This window comes from Serinus canaria, chromosome 9 (assembly GCF_022539315.1).
Source record: "Serinus canaria isolate serCan28SL12 chromosome 9, serCan2020, whole genome shotgun sequence".
Lineage (NCBI taxonomy): Eukaryota > Metazoa > Chordata > Aves > Passeriformes > Fringillidae > Serinus > Serinus canaria.
The window spans coordinates 20276881-20292507 of record NC_066323.1 but is presented as its reverse complement, the minus strand read 5'-3'; the positions used below and the strand labels follow the sequence as shown (position 1 = coordinate 20292507).

General features: G+C 50.1%; 1 protein-coding gene across 1 annotated transcript; it reads right to left on the bottom strand.

The window, feature by feature from the left end:
- Window positions 1-4284: 4284 nt before the first annotated feature.
- DNAJB11 (DnaJ heat shock protein family (Hsp40) member B11) lies at window positions 4285-15616 on the bottom strand. The gene is made up of 10 exons (XM_009089288.4): window positions 15474-15616; window positions 15064-15220; window positions 12154-12251; window positions 11235-11367; window positions 10179-10321; window positions 9521-9603; window positions 8997-9054; window positions 8392-8503; window positions 7740-7899; window positions 4285-4664 (listed from the first exon to the last, which is right to left on the bottom strand). Exons 1-10 carry the CDS (start codon window positions 15539-15541, stop codon window positions 4600-4602), a joined length of 1077 nt encoding a protein of 358 aa, XP_009087536.1. The 5' UTR covers window positions 15542-15616; the 3' UTR covers window positions 4285-4599.
- Window positions 15617-15627: the final 11 nt, after the last annotated feature.

Below are 15627 nucleotides of genomic sequence, written 5' to 3'. Positions count from 1 at the left end.
GGCTGGGTGTGGCAGCCAGGGACAGTAGCCCAGTTGCCCCAGCACTGGGAGCTGGGCTCCTGTTCCACCACCACTCCAAAACAGCTGCTGGTAGCCAGCAGCCACATGCAAGGCTCACCCCTTCCCAAATTTGGCCGCTCTTCCACCCTGGATCACAGCTTGGACAGGTGCCAGTGCGTATCCCATCAGCGAGGGGTGGGTTATTTTCTCCTTGGAGGACTTCTGGGTTCTGCAGGAGGGTGACTGAACCCACATGGAAGCCTCTGGCAGCTTTAACCAGCTCCCAGAGTGACCCATCCCTGTTATCTGTGGGGATTGCCGGGCAAGGCTTTGTTTTCCATGCATGGTTTCCATCAGCCCACTCTGCTGCCACTGGCTTGGATAAGGGCTCAGATAAGATGCCCTAGCCTTGATCCAACAAGTGATCCTCACTTGTTCCAGTGAGGCAATGTCCTTGTGCACCAGCTCTTTCCTTCACCCATCCCATGGGGAACTTGGATGGGATGGGCAGGTCACCCTGTTTCCTTTTGGACATCAGCTCCCTCTGCAAGGTTGGAATCTCCACCTGTGTCCTTTGGGAGCTGCTGTGCCTCAGGACAAAGGGCTGGATGGCTCCAGGAGCTGCCCAAAACCAGTGATGGATGGGCTCTGGTGCCTACTGGGGTGGGAGGGGGGAAAAAAGTGGGGCTGATGGGATCCATCTGGAAGGAAGTGGGATTTTCCCTGTAAACACCTCTTACGTACTCAGAGCCTGCACTCTGTGTCATTGTGGCTTCTCAGGTCTAAACAAACCCCATCCTTCCAAATTCTCAGAAGTCACAGTGTCACAGCCACAGATGTTTTAATTCCTGACTTTGGGACGTTCCTGTTAACACCAGGGGCTGCATTTGGGGTGAGGGGATCTGCTTCCTGCTCCCACATGGAAAGAAGCAGCTCCCTGGAGAAGCCCCTCAGCACAGGGAAGGGCCGTGCTGGCCACTCCCTCCTCGCAGGGCGATCGGTGCCCAGCGCTGCCCTCTTCCCTTCCCGCTCACCTCCCAGGTCAGCCGGAGGAAACGGAAGGAGAGAGCTGGCTGCTGGCCAGGAGTAGGGATCGGTGGCAGGCGGGATGAAGGCAGCGGCACCACCCATCCCACACCTCTGCCCTGCCCCGGAGGGCTGCCCTCTCCCTGGGGGCTGCTCTGGAACCAGCCAGGCTGCTCCACCATCTCCTGCAATGCAGGCGAGCAGGGATGGGATGGGGACTCCTGGCTGGGAATCACAGTCAGGATTCCAGCGAAAAATCATTGCTTCACCTTCCCAGCTGGAGATTCCCACTCCAAACCGAGCAAACTTCTCCTGGCACCAGCCCCTTCTCCCTTCCTCTACTGCCCAGTCCTGGAGCAGAAAGGCTCAGAGGGAGATAAAGACATGAAAAAACAAGATTTTTCTCTGGAGAAACCCAAGCTGGCTTGCACTGTGCTTTCAGAGACGTTCCCCTGCAAAAATGGCTTGGGAACACTCACCCACTTCCCAGAGTTGGGAGCAGCCTTTGGTGTGACTGAAGCCATTGGGAGCAAAGCCCTCCTCCCAGGACCCTCACGCTAAGGGCTGAAACTCCTTGGAGCAGCCCCAAAACTTCACCCTCCAGTCTGGGATGGGGAATGTGGCCCTAGGTGCAGCCAGCCCAGGCTGTGGAGGGACAGAAGACACGGACAAGGCTGCAGGGCATGATGGATCTGAGCCCTGTATTCCCTCCCATCATCAACCTGCTATGGAATCCTCATCCCATCTGCTCCTTCCCCTCCCCTGGGATGGGAGGGATCCAGCCAGAGGGTGGGGACACAGCTGATGGAGGTGATGACATCTAAAAGCCAGCCTGTGGTGAGGCTCTGAAAGAACACACACAGCCCCTGGAGGTGCTGAAAACATTCCCTTCAGGAATAAACCAGGACCCCATTTCAGCCAGGCCTTCCCAAAGCAGCAGGGACTTCTGGGAGTGCATTCCAAGGACAAATTTTTTCCTAGAAGACTTGAACAAGATGCCTTCATCTGAACCCTCACAATCCTCACAGTTCCAAGGACTTAGGTTAAAAGAGGCCCAGGAAATTTGTTTATTTTTTCCAGTTTGGGAATGGCATTGCTTAGAAAGGACTGGAAATTCAAGCTGTGCATTACAGAATTCCCAGCCTGGAGGTTCAGTCAGGATCCTTGTTTGGTGACAGACCAAGATGTGAACATCTAAACCTTGTGGGAAGCATTTCTATGGATAAAGGAGTCTATGAATGCCATGACTCGCTCCCACCAGCTCCATGTCACAGGAGAAGGAGACAGGGAATGCCATGGACACCCAGCACCCTCTGCACCCCCATTCCTTGGAGGACAAATATTCCATGTGCTAAAACAAGCACACTGTGAGTGGGCCAGGACCACTGGGAATGTTTGAGCAAGCACTGCTGTTGCTGCTCGGCAAAAGTGTGGAAGGCCTGGAAGCTCTGTCTGGAGGAGGGAAAGGCGTTGGAAGCTGGCTCTGAACACACCCTACAGCAGGGGGGAAGGAAGAGTGGAAGGAAGCAGGGGGTTTTGGTTGGAATTTGGGGCTTTTCTTTTTCCTGTCTTTCTCCCTGCTGGTGTGCAAGCTGGGGCTCTGCAGCCATTGTTGTGTTCTCCAAAGAGTCTGGCCCCACAATGCAATAAAAACAAACCACAGGAAGGAAAGGAATTAGCAGGGAAAGGAAAAGCAGCAGTGGGAACAAGGACTCAGGCCCAAAATAAACCTGCAGGCTGCTGCTGGGGGTGCAGGTAGGAGAGGTTACACAATGGAGCTTAGGGGTGAAATCCTGGCTTTTTGGATTTATTGCTGTAGGTGAGCAGGGTTGCAAGGGGCTGGAATAACAGGAAACAGCCCCATGCACAGGGATATGGGAAGGAATTTCTTTGAAATCTGAGGTTTCCTAGAAACTTGAATGAAGGGGGAGCAGAGGCAGCACCTGGAAAAGACTGGGCATCATGGACAGAGGAAGCAGCCTCAGCTGGGGTTACCACTTTATCCTTATGGATTCTGAGGAGAAGCAGGAGTTTGGCATTGGGGTTTGTGTCAGCTGCTCCCCAAGTCCCTGCTGTGCTCTGCCAAGGCAAATGTACACAGGATCTAACAGGAAATCTTCCCAGGGCTGCTGCTTCCCCTGCGTCACTCCCCCTGGAGCTGCAGGGGAGGGTGGGACTTGCTGGACCAAGGGCAGCATGGACGCAGGGGCTGTGCCCACCTCGAGCTGCTTCCTGCTCCCAAGGAAGGAAAACAGGGAATAAACTGAAAACAAAACTACCTTGAGGCTGCATCTGCTGCTTCCCAGTAAACACTTCCCTGTAGGCAAACCAAAGCTCATCCACTTCCCAAACAGAGAATGGGGTAGGGAGAAGCTGGAAGGATCCCACTGTACAGCCCCAAGATTCCTGAAGGAACGGGAAGGAGCATGGAGCCAGGTGGCATCGGGCTCTTCTCCCAGGGAACAAGCAACAGGACAAGAGGAAACAGCCTCAAGTTGCTCCAGGGAAGGTTTAGATTGGATTTGACACAAAATTCCTTCCCTAAAATGGTGGTCAAGCACTGGCACAGCTGCCCAGGGTAGTGGTGGAGTCCCCATCCCTGGAGGGGTTGGACATGTGTGGATGTGGCACTTGGGGACATGGGGCAGTGGTGGCCTTGGCAGTGCTGGGGCAACGGTTGGACTTGACCTCAGAAGGCTTTTCCAGCCTTATTGATTCCATGATTTCTGTTGCTGCCTGGCACAGGGAAGCCCAGGCCTGTCCCAGAAACACATCACCAGGGAGGTTTTGCCATTCCAACTCCAACACTTTATTCCCATCAGCCTCACCCGTCCTCACGGAGGACAGAGCGTAGGAGGGGAGGGAGCTTTTCCAGACCAGTTCCATGTGGGGCCAACGAGGGACAACCAAGGCCATGAGGAGCCATTCCCAAATTCCACCATGACCAAGGAGTCCTAGCTAAGCTGGTGCAACTTCAAATTTCTGACCAATTTTTGGGACTTGGTAGTTAGGAGAGCCCACAGAGGCCTTGACAGATTCTTTTCCCAACCAATTTTGGGGCCTAACACAGCCCAGTGCACTTCCAACAGCACCAGTATTCCTGCCCCAAAACCAGACTCTGAACTCTGGACTCAGAGGGGAAGGGGAGGAAGGGCTGGCATTAAAAATATCACCCCAAAGCAACAGGAATTTGGAAGAAATTGACACAAAGGACGTAAAAAGCAGGAGCAGCTATGAAAATATGTTGAGATGGCCAAGAAAAGTCACATCAAAATATATTTAAAAACCAGAAATTCCAATCTGTGTGGAATTTAAAACTCCTTTCCCCCACCTATGTTTTCCTGCTCAAGGAATCTCTGTTGTTCCAGGACGTGGAACATGATAGGCAGCACCAGTTATGTCCTGAAAAAGTATTTCACCAAACTCTGAGCACTTCCATAATTTACAAACCAAAGATGAGCTAAACCTCAACCATCGCCCCCCCTCCCTCTTCCCCCTTCTACAGTGGGCAGGAGAAAAGACTGCAAACAAATCTGACTTTGCATTTCCAGGGAAGTCCAATTTTTCCACACATCAATATCCCTGCAATCCATTGTAGACCTTCTGCACTGATCCTTGCTTCAACAGCTGCTTGAGACCTGCAAGGGAAGGGAGAGCGTCACACGCAGAGCACAGCAAAGATGCCAGGATGACTTTTCCAGCACTTCTTCCCCATTCCTGAAATCCCATACACTAAACACTCCAAGGAACAAGCAGTTCAAGGATCTGGCAGTATCAAATTCTTACCAAACAGGCTAAAGAGTGAGTCAGCCCTTAAATCCATAATAGCTCATCTCCTGGGGTCGGCACGGCACGACAGGGAAGGGCTGGCAGGTCTCCACTGCTGCTTAAAGGGCAAGCCCACAAGGAGCAGAGGAAGCAGAGTGGCAAGGGTGGATGTGTTTTTCCAGAGATTAGAGAGGGAGTCCCCTCTGATTAACTCAGCCTGGTCACTCACTGCCCTGGAACCCCTCAGGACACAGCTCAGAGCAGCCTCAAAAACCACTGAGCCCAAAACAGAGGGAAACTCCCAACACTGTGTGCGACTTTCAAATAAATAAAAGAAGGACATTGAGGGCTGGAGCATGTCCAGAGAAGGGAATGGAGCTGGGGAAGGGGCTGGAGCACCAGGAGTGGCTGAGGGAGCTGGGAAAGGGGCTCAGCCTGGAGAAAAGGAGGTTCAGGGGGGACCTTCGGGCTCTGCACAACTCCCTGACAGGAGGAGGCAGCCAGGTGGGGGTCAGACTCTGCTCAGAGGAACAAGGGACAGGATGAGAGGAAATGGCCTCAAGTTGCTCCAGGGGAGGTTTAGATTGACTATCAGTAATGAAACAAACCAATTTACTTGTACAGAAGAAAATTCCAATCTTTCATGCAAATCCTTCAGGAAATCCTGCTAAAAACCAGTTTCTCTCCCTGCAACCCTTGTCCTGCTTGTCTATCCTTAAACCTTTTTGGTTACACATTCTACTGTCCTTGAAAATCATGGGACGCATAAGGGTCACAGTAGCTGTGTTAAAATACTGGAAAACTGCCCTGGAAGTAGTAACTGGAAGCAGGATGTCTCTCTGCTAGGCAAGAACTTCTCATGTTCCTTGCCTGATGGCCAGGGATTCCTGAATGTTTTTCAGGAACAAAGTGAACACATGTCCAGGAGCTGCCTATAATTAGGAACAGGTCATTCTCCAAGGCAAATTCACTTCCTCTCCTGCATCCAGAGGAATCTCCAAGTCACTTTCCAGCTGGTGGGTGAGAGGATGTGGCTCCTGGATGTCTGGTTCTTAGAAAGGAAGGGTATAGCTGGAGAAAGGTGTGCTCCAGGAACCCTGAAAAAATTTTGATTAGCACCACCCCACCTCATTTCCCAGCAGCTCCCACACCTCTGGCAGAACACCCCCTGTAGTGCACAGGATATTTCAACATGTACCCAAGATTTAATCAGGAATTCCAACCAGGTATCCTAACAATTGGTGCTACTGTACTTCAGGCACTTTTTACTGGAACCTAAAGTCAATTTTTCCTTTGAAATGTTGCTGATACTAACAAGAAGTGACAGGTTACAGCATAGAGGGTGAAAAGTTCTGATCAGCAGTGATCAAGTCCCACTGCAGGAAAGAAGGGATATTATTTCTGTGACTCCAAAGCTGAGGGTGGTGCTCTTGGAGCCAGAGTATCTTCTGACAGCCCCAGGAGCTGGATACGTGGTCAGGAGATAAGAAGTGAGGACCACTGCCAACAATAAGGAAAAAAGGGATGTTTTGAATTCTGAAGCCCACAGTTTTCCTTTGAATGTGTACACTGAGCTGCTGCCACACACAGGCATAGACCTATCCCCTCATAAAACTCCTGATATCATAGATGTTTGGAGATACCCAGCACACAGAAAGGCATCTGACTGCCTACCCAGTCACCTTCCCCTGGGAAATGTGTAATTGCTTGGGAGGGAGAGAAACACCCAAGGCCCTGTGACTGAACACACCCATGCCAGTGCCATCATCTCTCTGTTCCAGGATATCCGTAGAGGTGTGTGAACAATTCTGTCAAAAACATGGAGGCTTCTGTCACTGCTCCTTGCCCAGTGTCCTCTAAACTGCCAAGAGCAACAGCTGGAATAACCTCACATGTGTTTCAGCGCTGCTGTTGCCTGATGAAGCTTCTAGAAGGGCAGCAGAGCCTGGACTGAGACTCCACAGTGATGAGGCTGTTGTGCCTTGTACAACATTCTTGAAAGAAGAGGGAAAGCACAGGGATAAAACCACGAAGTAGGATCACTCTAAGCCCAGCCCAGAGGTACCGACCTCCCAGCCCAAAGAGCTGCAGGAAGAGCCTCAGGACATCTGGAGCTGTAGCCACCAGCTGGACTGCACAGGGCAGCCGGGCACAGTGTGGCCAAGGCAGTGGAATAAAACCCACCCAGTGCTTGGCTTCCCACTAAAAACTTGAGGAATCCAGGAAATCCACTAAAAGAAGTCAATCCACTTCAGAAGAAGCCCTGGAAGAAGTTCTGGGGATTTCCTGAAGAGCTGCATTAGTCCATGCCAGGAATATCTTTGTCCCGTGGCAGAGGATGAGGCCCTTGATTCCTGCTCTGATATGGAGCAGCAGAACCACAGAGGCTGCTGGAGCAAAGAATTCCCTGCTAGGAGTATAGGATTTAAGGATTTACCCTCCTGGCAACTTTAGGATTCCTACATGTTCATCAGGTTTCCATTTGAAGCTGAGCAGCAGATCTGTCCTAGAGGGAGTAGGCTGGAAGGAGCTGTGGGAAGGAACAACCCTTCTCCTAACACATTCCTTACCCTTGGCAGCAGAGAGATTTCCACAAGTCTTGCCTCCAAGAAAGTAGCAGCAGGGGCTGGAAAACCCTTTGTGATCCCATCCCAGCTGAGGCAAAGCAGACAGAGGCTGAGCCCAGCAAGGCTGTGGGGTCAGACAGATGGGCAGCACCAAAACAAAGCACCTGCAAACTTGCCAAGAGCTGCATTCCAGCAGCAGCATATCCCAACCTCAGCAGCCAAGCTCCCCCGCTTCCAAGGGAAGTGGGAGTTCATCACAGGCCACCAGCCAACTGTGTTAAGTTGGACAAGGGGCACAGGGACAGGACAATCCCTCCTGATTGCTCCAGTCCCTGGAGGAGCTGTGCTAGGTTCAGGCTGAGGGCTCTAGGCACGCACCTTCCCGCTGCTCCGGCGTCAGCTGCTCCTTGGGGAACTCCACGTCGAAGGTGATTATTAGGGAGCCTTTGATGTTGTTGTTATCAAAGTTTGGAAGACCTTCTCCCTTCTTCCACAGCTTGGCGCCGGGTTTTGTGGTTTTATCCCGCACAATGTGAACCTGGAGAGAAAAGGAAAGCTAGAACATTAGTGGTGTTATAGGATCCCAGGATCACTGAGGTTGGAAAAGACTTCCAAGATCATAGAGTCCAAGCCATGACTGATTCTGACCTTGTCAACCATAACAGAGCACTGAGGGCCACATCCAGATGTTCTTTGAACACATCCAGGGATGGGGACTCCACCACCTCCCTGGGCAGCCCATGTTCTGTGTGTGCACCCCAATACTCCAACCCACTGGAAAGCTCCAACTGGCATTGATTCCTTGCCAAAACCAGTGATATCCCACAGGTGCAGGCTGTTTCACTGGACACATGCCAGAACTAACACCACCCTCTGCTGGGACAGCCTGGAAGTGAGGCACACACTGTGCACACCTCATAGAGACTCCGTTGGCCTGCAATGCTCCAACAGAGGGAGTACTGTAGATAACCAGACCCTGAGCACGAAGCTGCAGGTGAATTTGGGATGCACACAACACCCTGGGCCTCACCTTGTGCCCATCCAAGTGGGCAATATCCATCTCAAAGCCTGTCAGTGCCTCGACCAGCGAGATCGTCACGTTTGTGTACAAGTCATCTCCTCTCCTTTCGAACACTGGGTGCCTGTGGAAATAAGAGCCATTGAACTTTACTCCTTCCCCAGAGGGGAAACAGGTCCTTGAGCTTCTTTCCTTCAATTTGGGAGGTTGGAGAAATCATAAATAGGAGGGGAAGTGAGAAATGAATCAAATTTAGCTTCATTTTCCTGTGTAAGATATGCACTGATAAATGCCTTTTCTATTTCTAGGGCACTGAGTGGTGAGGTGTGGCAAGAAGTCCTGACTCACACAGCAATTTTCTTAGTAGTGCATTTCCTTACAATAACGAGATCGTGTGTTAGGGAAAAGGAGATATTTATTCTGAATCATACATGGTGAATTCAAGCCAAAAAAAAATAAGATACTTTGATAATTTCACTTTTAACAGCATCAAGTCCAGCTCCTCCAGCACCACGAGGGCTGAGCATCCTGCACCCTGAGTACCAGACCTGCACCTGCCCTGCTGAAGGACAAGCTCCATCTGGCCAAGCAAGAGCCTAACTAGGCCAGAGACTTACTTAAGAACTTTTATTCGGAAGCGCAAATCTCCTGGCTCGCCATCCACGTGGGGCTCACCTGTGGGGGAGAAAGAAAAGTTTTGTTTAAAGAAAATTGTTAGGAATGAGTGGAGAGACAAGCAGGATATTACAGACTTGCAGCTCACAAGTTAAAGGAAAAAAACCAAAAAACAACTAATTGATCTTTAGGTGACCAAAATTCTGCTTAAACATCTCCTAAAGAGCTTAGGGCTTTCTGAGTGCTGCCTCAGCAAGGTCACACCTCTGCTTTTCTGGAAGACCTGTCTGCATGTTAATGATGCCCTTTAGTCACTGAAGGGCAGAGGGGATCCCTTTAAAGGCTCAGGCCTGGAACAGATGCTACTGCTCAGGTGTTGCTCCCACTCCCAGCTAAGGGAGTGGAACTGTGTTATCCAGACTTAGGAACATGCTCCTGGAATTCAGCACTTCCAACCACATGGGGGGCTGGGGCAGTGCCAGAGAACCATGGAGGAGGAGCAGCTCAGAGCTGAGCACACACTTACCTTCCCCAATGAAGGGATACTCCATGCCATCCCTCACCCCTGGCTCTATCTCCACTTCCAGCGTCCGCTCCTCATTCACCAGCCTGAAAACGGGAAGAGCAACTCAGCGCTCAGTTTGCAACTTTATTTATTTATTTCAACTTCATCTCAACTTTTAATTTGTGTCCCTGGGGTAAGGAGAACACCCCCACAAGCTCACACATGCTGTCCTTGCTCACATCTAGACCAAGAGAGTCAGAGCTGCCTTTCTGGTGAGCTGAGACTCAGGGAGTAGAGAAGGTGAAGCTGAAAGCTCCCAAATACACAGTCAGCATCAGGGGGTGTTATGGCATTCCATTTCAGCATGGCGTTCCATATCCAGCTATTCCCAGATGTGTGCTTCCCGTTCAAATATAGCTGTGGAACTTTGTGCAAGGAATAAAAGGCTGGAAGAGGAAATTGGGGAGCTCTACATCCAACAGATGTAAGAATCGAGAGTGGCTCCCGGGAAATGAGAACCCGGCGTTAAAGCTTCCCGAAGTCCCCAGCTCTTCCTGGGAACACAGGCGCGTTCCCCCACCTAGCGGTGGGTTTTGGAATAAACCTCCCTAAACTGATGTCCCTACATAAAATCACGGAATTTAGCATTCTGTGGAGCAGGAACGAGCACCAAACTCACTTGACGTTGGGGCATTCATCACAAACAACTTCCTGAGTCATCTGGAAGCGCCCAGGGCCCAGCTGGGTGGTTCTCATCTCCTGCCTGCAGTTGCATTTCCGTTTGCCAGGTGCCTGTCTTGCCACTGGCTTGTTCCTGACAACCTGCAGGGAAGAGGGAGAGGCTGATGTCAGTGTTCCTGGGTCTCCATAAGGGTCTGGATTTCTCTGAAAAGAAAATGGTTTGGTTTGGAAGGGATCTTAAAGATCACCGAATTCCAGCCTTGTGCCATGGGCAGGGACACATTGTTGTGTGGTGCTGCCACAATAGCTCCAAATGTGGCCTCGGCAAAACAATGACAAGTTTTCACCTTGTGATCACATATTAAACACCAAAAAAGCTCTCTCTGACATCACTATTGCCATTCTCTTTCCACACAGGAGAGGTAACACTAGGATGGAACACTCCACACTTTGGTTATGACACTTCCTTGTCCCACACAACAGGGAAATTATCTGGAGTTGCCCCAACAGCCACAACACAAAATCAACCAATGGAAAGCCAACATGCAGACAGGAGGGATTGTCAGCACCACAGATGGAGCTTGCTTGAAAGAAGATAATAATTTTCCACATACTCTCCTCAGTTATATAATCTGGAAACTTGCAGTGGCATGTTTGACCATAGAAGGAAACTGAAAAATTCTCAATGTGGTTTTACAGGAATTGCAAAGTGAATTTGAAGCTTATCAACAGCCCCTAAAATATTCCTAAATTCTACAGAGGGACAATTTACACCTCTTCCAACTTGGCTGCTGCACTAATCAAGTTGAGCTGCTGACTGACAGCCAACAAATCAGTATTATCACATTTGATGGAGACACTGCCAATGCAAAAGATGAATAAATGTGTGGTTTCTTCAGTAAACTACAGGAAACAGCATCACAACATCCTCCACTGCTAGACACAGAAAAGGAGCATCTATTTCAGCTCCAATTTTTGGGAGAAGATATTCTGAGCTCTGGTCAGGCACCTCAAATCTGAGAACACCTGGAAACACTGAGACAAGTAAACTTACTTCTACAAAGTTTCCTGAATACACCTCCTCCAGTGTGACCTCCAGGTCCACAATGATGTCACTTCCTCGGGGAATATTCCTGTCTTGCTGGCGAGGGCTTCCTCCAAACATGAATCCAAAGTCCCCAAAGAAACTGGAGATAAGCACACTGGTTAGCTCAGGAAGGAATTCTAGGCAAATGCTTCTACTCCACTAAAAGGCAGCAATCCTAAAGCTCCAGAGTAAACCCAGAAACCTCTTTTAGTTCCTGCAGAACACAACTCAAGCCTTCAAACACAGCAGCCACTTTGGAAGAGTTTTCTGCACTAAGGAAAACAAAATTTGGAGCAGAACATGCAAAATCTGACCTCTCCACACTGCACTGCTGCTCAGCTGCCACCACCAAAAGATGTAAACTCTGAGTAGCACTGCAAGTCACTGCTAGCAGGTTGGTTTTCAGTGGTTTGAGGACAAGAGGGATGAGGAAAACTCCCTAGGAATCCTGCATATTGTCCCTCAGAACAGAGCAGAGCAGCAGTGCAAGTCCTCACCCAGGATTACAGGAGCTGAGCAACTTCTGGAATTATTTTAAGAAATTTATCCAAAGGGGCAGAAATCAAGCTCTGTGTCCAAGCTATGTGCAAGTGCCTTTGGTTTTTAATGCTCCAAATTCTACAGGGGCTGTGAAAGTAACCACAGCATTGCTTTCCAGAAGGAAAAGTGTCCCTAAAGTGGTGTGTGACAACAGGTTAAACCCCAATCACACACAGATAACTTGAGAAAGTTTCCACATGTTTGAAGCAGGTGCTGCACCTGAAAAATCACTCACAGTGCCCAGAGGTGCCACGTGGGAAATCTCTACTGGATCAAAAGGGTGTTTGAGCATCATAGAATCAGAGCAGCAGCTGCAGGACAGCCCAAAGGGGTTAAAACTCCTTACTGGGAGAAGATGTCTCCATGGGAGCTCTGGTGCCCATCCTTCAGGCCCTCCTCTCCATAGGCATCGTATTGCTTCCTCTTCTCCTCATCTGACAGCACCTGGAAAAGGCAGGGATGGAGGAAAGGCTCATCTGGAACTGAGGGGAGGTGTTGGACAAGGCTCTGAGGGCCCCCAGCACTTTTCACTGGGGACTTTACAGGAGCCCTGCTTGCTGTGCTGTCTGCAAAAGTTAAGCCCATAACAAGCACATTTCGTTCATTAAAAAGGCAGGAGCAGCCTGGAAAACATAAACACTAAGTTTATCTTAAATATTAAAACAAGAATCTGAAGGAATAACTCAAATCCTACAAAGCAGGACATGCTGAGACAAATAATCACATGCCACCACCCCTGTGTCTCAGCCATGACTTTTAAGTATTGATTTTATTTCCTAAGTTTTGATCTTTGCTCTTTCCTGCCTCAGAGATCCAGAAGTCTCTGGTCACATTTAGTCTTCCTTGCCCTTCCTCCCTCATTGATCAGAGTTGGCAGGTTGGCTTTCAGAAGGCTCTAGAGGAGTGGGAACAGATGGAGAAGCAACTCAACAGGTGGAGAAGCAGCTAAAAGATGAAAACCAGCTGAATTTGGGGTGTTTGGAGAAGCTGTGGCTGCCCCATCCCTGGAAGTGTCCAAAGTCAGGTTGGATGGGGCTTGGAGCAACCTGAGATAGGGGGAGGTGTCCCTGCCCATGGCAAGGGAGGGAATGGATGGGCTTTAAGGCTTCCCAACTCAAACCATGCTGAGATTCTGTGGAATTATAACCACTGATAAATGCTAACAACAGCGAAAATTAGCACTGACATCACTACTTTCACCCAGCAGGTAAGGGTTCAGTTGTCCCTTTGCCACTTGAGATTCCCATGGAAACTCCTCCCAAATCCATCCTTAAATTCATGACTCTTTGTAGAAGAGTCTCAACTCCCTCTCCTGGGATCAGTCTCTTTCCTGGTTCAAACAGCTGAATTCAGAGCACGCAGCTCCAGGCTGGAATCACCGAGCCTGTGAAAATGAAGACACTGAGCAGGTTCATTAACCTACTTTCCCCTCAGTTTTTTGGGAAAGCTTTGCCATTATCATCTACCCAGACCCTGAGCAGCAGTGCTGTTAACAGAGACTTTATGGTGATGACAATTCTGCTTTATAAGGGACACCCAATTCTAGTTCCATTCTGCCCAAGAATCAACTCCCTGTGTCCCACAGCTAACTCAGCAGAAGGGTTCCCAAGCTGTCCTGGCTAAACACAGATAAAGACCTGGCAGGGAGGGCATCAAAAGCTTCCTCCAAATCTCACACACATGAATACTGGATTTCTGATTTGATTTCACAAACATTTTTTCTCTCAGCTTTTAAATACAAAGAATAATCTCAGCTGCTGGCAAACACTTAAACCAGCTGGAACTCGAGGAAGAGGCAGAGAAAAAATTTGCCAGCAGGAAGTGCCAACAAGATCCCAGCTCACAGAAGCAGCACCAAGCTCACAGTTCCATGTGCATCCATCCTGAAGTGCTGCAAATGATAGGGGATTACTTTTTTCCACAAAAAAATGACTTCATATTCATTTTCCCTGTGAAAATGAATATAAAGACATTTTATATTCTTTATAAAGAATAGAAAATGTCAGTTTATTTAAGTCAGAACTAAAAAGAGAAAACAAAAGTGAACAGTTTTCTTTCTCAACACGGAGAAATAAATGCCAGCTGGTTCTCTCACTTCCTCTTTTGAGGAATATTTGCATATCTGAGGAGCACCAGGGGTGGAAGCAGGAGTAAGGCTACAAACCCTTTTCTCTGCAGCTGGGTTTTTCCCAAAGGACCCCAAGCTCCCACCCAAAGAGCAAGTCACTGCTAGGAATTTCTGCTAATGGAATTTTTCAGCATCATCTTCCTCTCTGCTGCACAGGGGGGAGCAGGAGCAGATGGAGTCCAACAGTGACAGAAGGAGGACAAAAAGGACAGAAAACATGGAAGAAACATTCCATCACTATGTACGTACAGCCAAGTAAAGCAGGCTTTTGATTTCCCACCTTTGGGCAATACAATAATCTGTATTTGATTTATTTAATGCACTGGGCTATTAGTGTGGGGGATTATTTGCATGCCACAACATCATCATGGAATTACAGGAATCCTGCTGTGACCCACAATTATTCTTCTCACTTAATAACCTCTAAACCCAAGGCCAACACCTTTCACTTCCCATTGACTCAGACTGATCCCAACCAGGCCCTACACACACTTGGAGCTGCTGCACCTCCACTCCTCCCTTGAGGAACTGGGAAAAAATTCCAAAGAGCTTTAAGCTGGTGCCTTGGCTTCCTCCTGGCTGAGAAGTGTTGGATTGTCCTCTAGCAGGAGCAGCTCTCCAAGCAACCTGGTAGGCTCTGGATCTTTGTTTTTCAATTGGGAGAGTATCTGGAATTGGATGTATTAACAGGGGCAGGATGGAATTTGGTGTAGTAATAGGGGGAGGATGGAAATTGATGGGAAGGAGAAGGAAGGGAGGAAATTTGATGTGGAAGGTGTCCCTGCCCATGGTGAAGGGATGGAATGAGATCATCTTTAAGTCCCTTCCAACCTAAACCATCCTGGAATTCTGTGATAGTAAAAGATGTAGGATGGAATGCAATATATTAACAAGGGGAAGATGGAATTTCACATGGTAACAGAGGAAGGATGGATTCCAGCTGCATCTTAGGGAAAAGCCTTTAATTCCCTACAAACCTCCTTTCCCATCCCCTGAACGCTCCAGGACGAATCCTCACAAGTCTCAATGGCCAAGCTCCAGCCTGTTTTACTACGAGCTCCATCCCACTCTTCCCAGCCCGGGGAGGACACTCCCGGCTCCCACAGGGACATTCCCCGCTGCCCTCACCTCGTAGGCAGCGCCCAGGTCCTGGAACTTCTCCTGCGCCCGGGGGTCGTCGGGGTTCCTGTCGGGATGGAGCTGCAGCGCCAGTTTGCGATAGGCCTTCTTGATGTCCTTGATGGAGGCGCCGCGGGACACCCCCAGGATCTTGTAGAAGTCTCTCCTGCCGTGGGGGGAGAGAGAAGGTGAGGGAAGGGGAACGGGGAGAAGGTGAAGGAGAACGGGGATGGGAGAGAGACGGGAAGGGGGAGGAGCGAGGGGAAACGGGAGAGAGGAGAGCGATGAGGGGAAGGGAGCGGGGTCCCGTCAGCGCCGCGGCCGCCGACCCTGAGTAGGGGGAAGGCCCAGTGCTGAGGGGGAAGGCCCGGTGCTGAGGGGGAACCCCCAGGCCCGTGGGCGCGGCCCGGCGCACTCACCCCGCGGCGGCCTCCCCGCAGAGGCAGAGCAGGAGCAGGCAGAGGCGGCCGATCCAGGCGGGGGCCATGGCGGGCCCGGCCCTGCCGGCTAAGGGGGAGCGGCGCGTCCTGGCGGCTCCGCAGCGCCCCGGCCCCGGAGGCCGCCGCCAGCCAA

Excerpts from the sequence above, each read along its gene's own strand:
- DNAJB11 (XM_009089288.4), bottom strand. The coding sequence starts at position 15,541 with ATGGCCCCCGCCTGGATCGGCCGCCTCTGCCTGCTCCTGCTCTGCCTC. Across the intron at positions 15,221-15,473 it reads TGCGGGGAGGCCGCCGCGGG|GAGAGACTTCTACAAGATCC; the intron begins GTGAGTGCGCCG and ends CCCCCACGGCAG. Across the intron at positions 4,665-7,739 it reads GACGCCGGAGCAGCGGGAAG|GTCTCAAGCAGCTGTTGAAG; the intron begins GTGCGTGCCTAG and ends CTTCCCTTGCAG.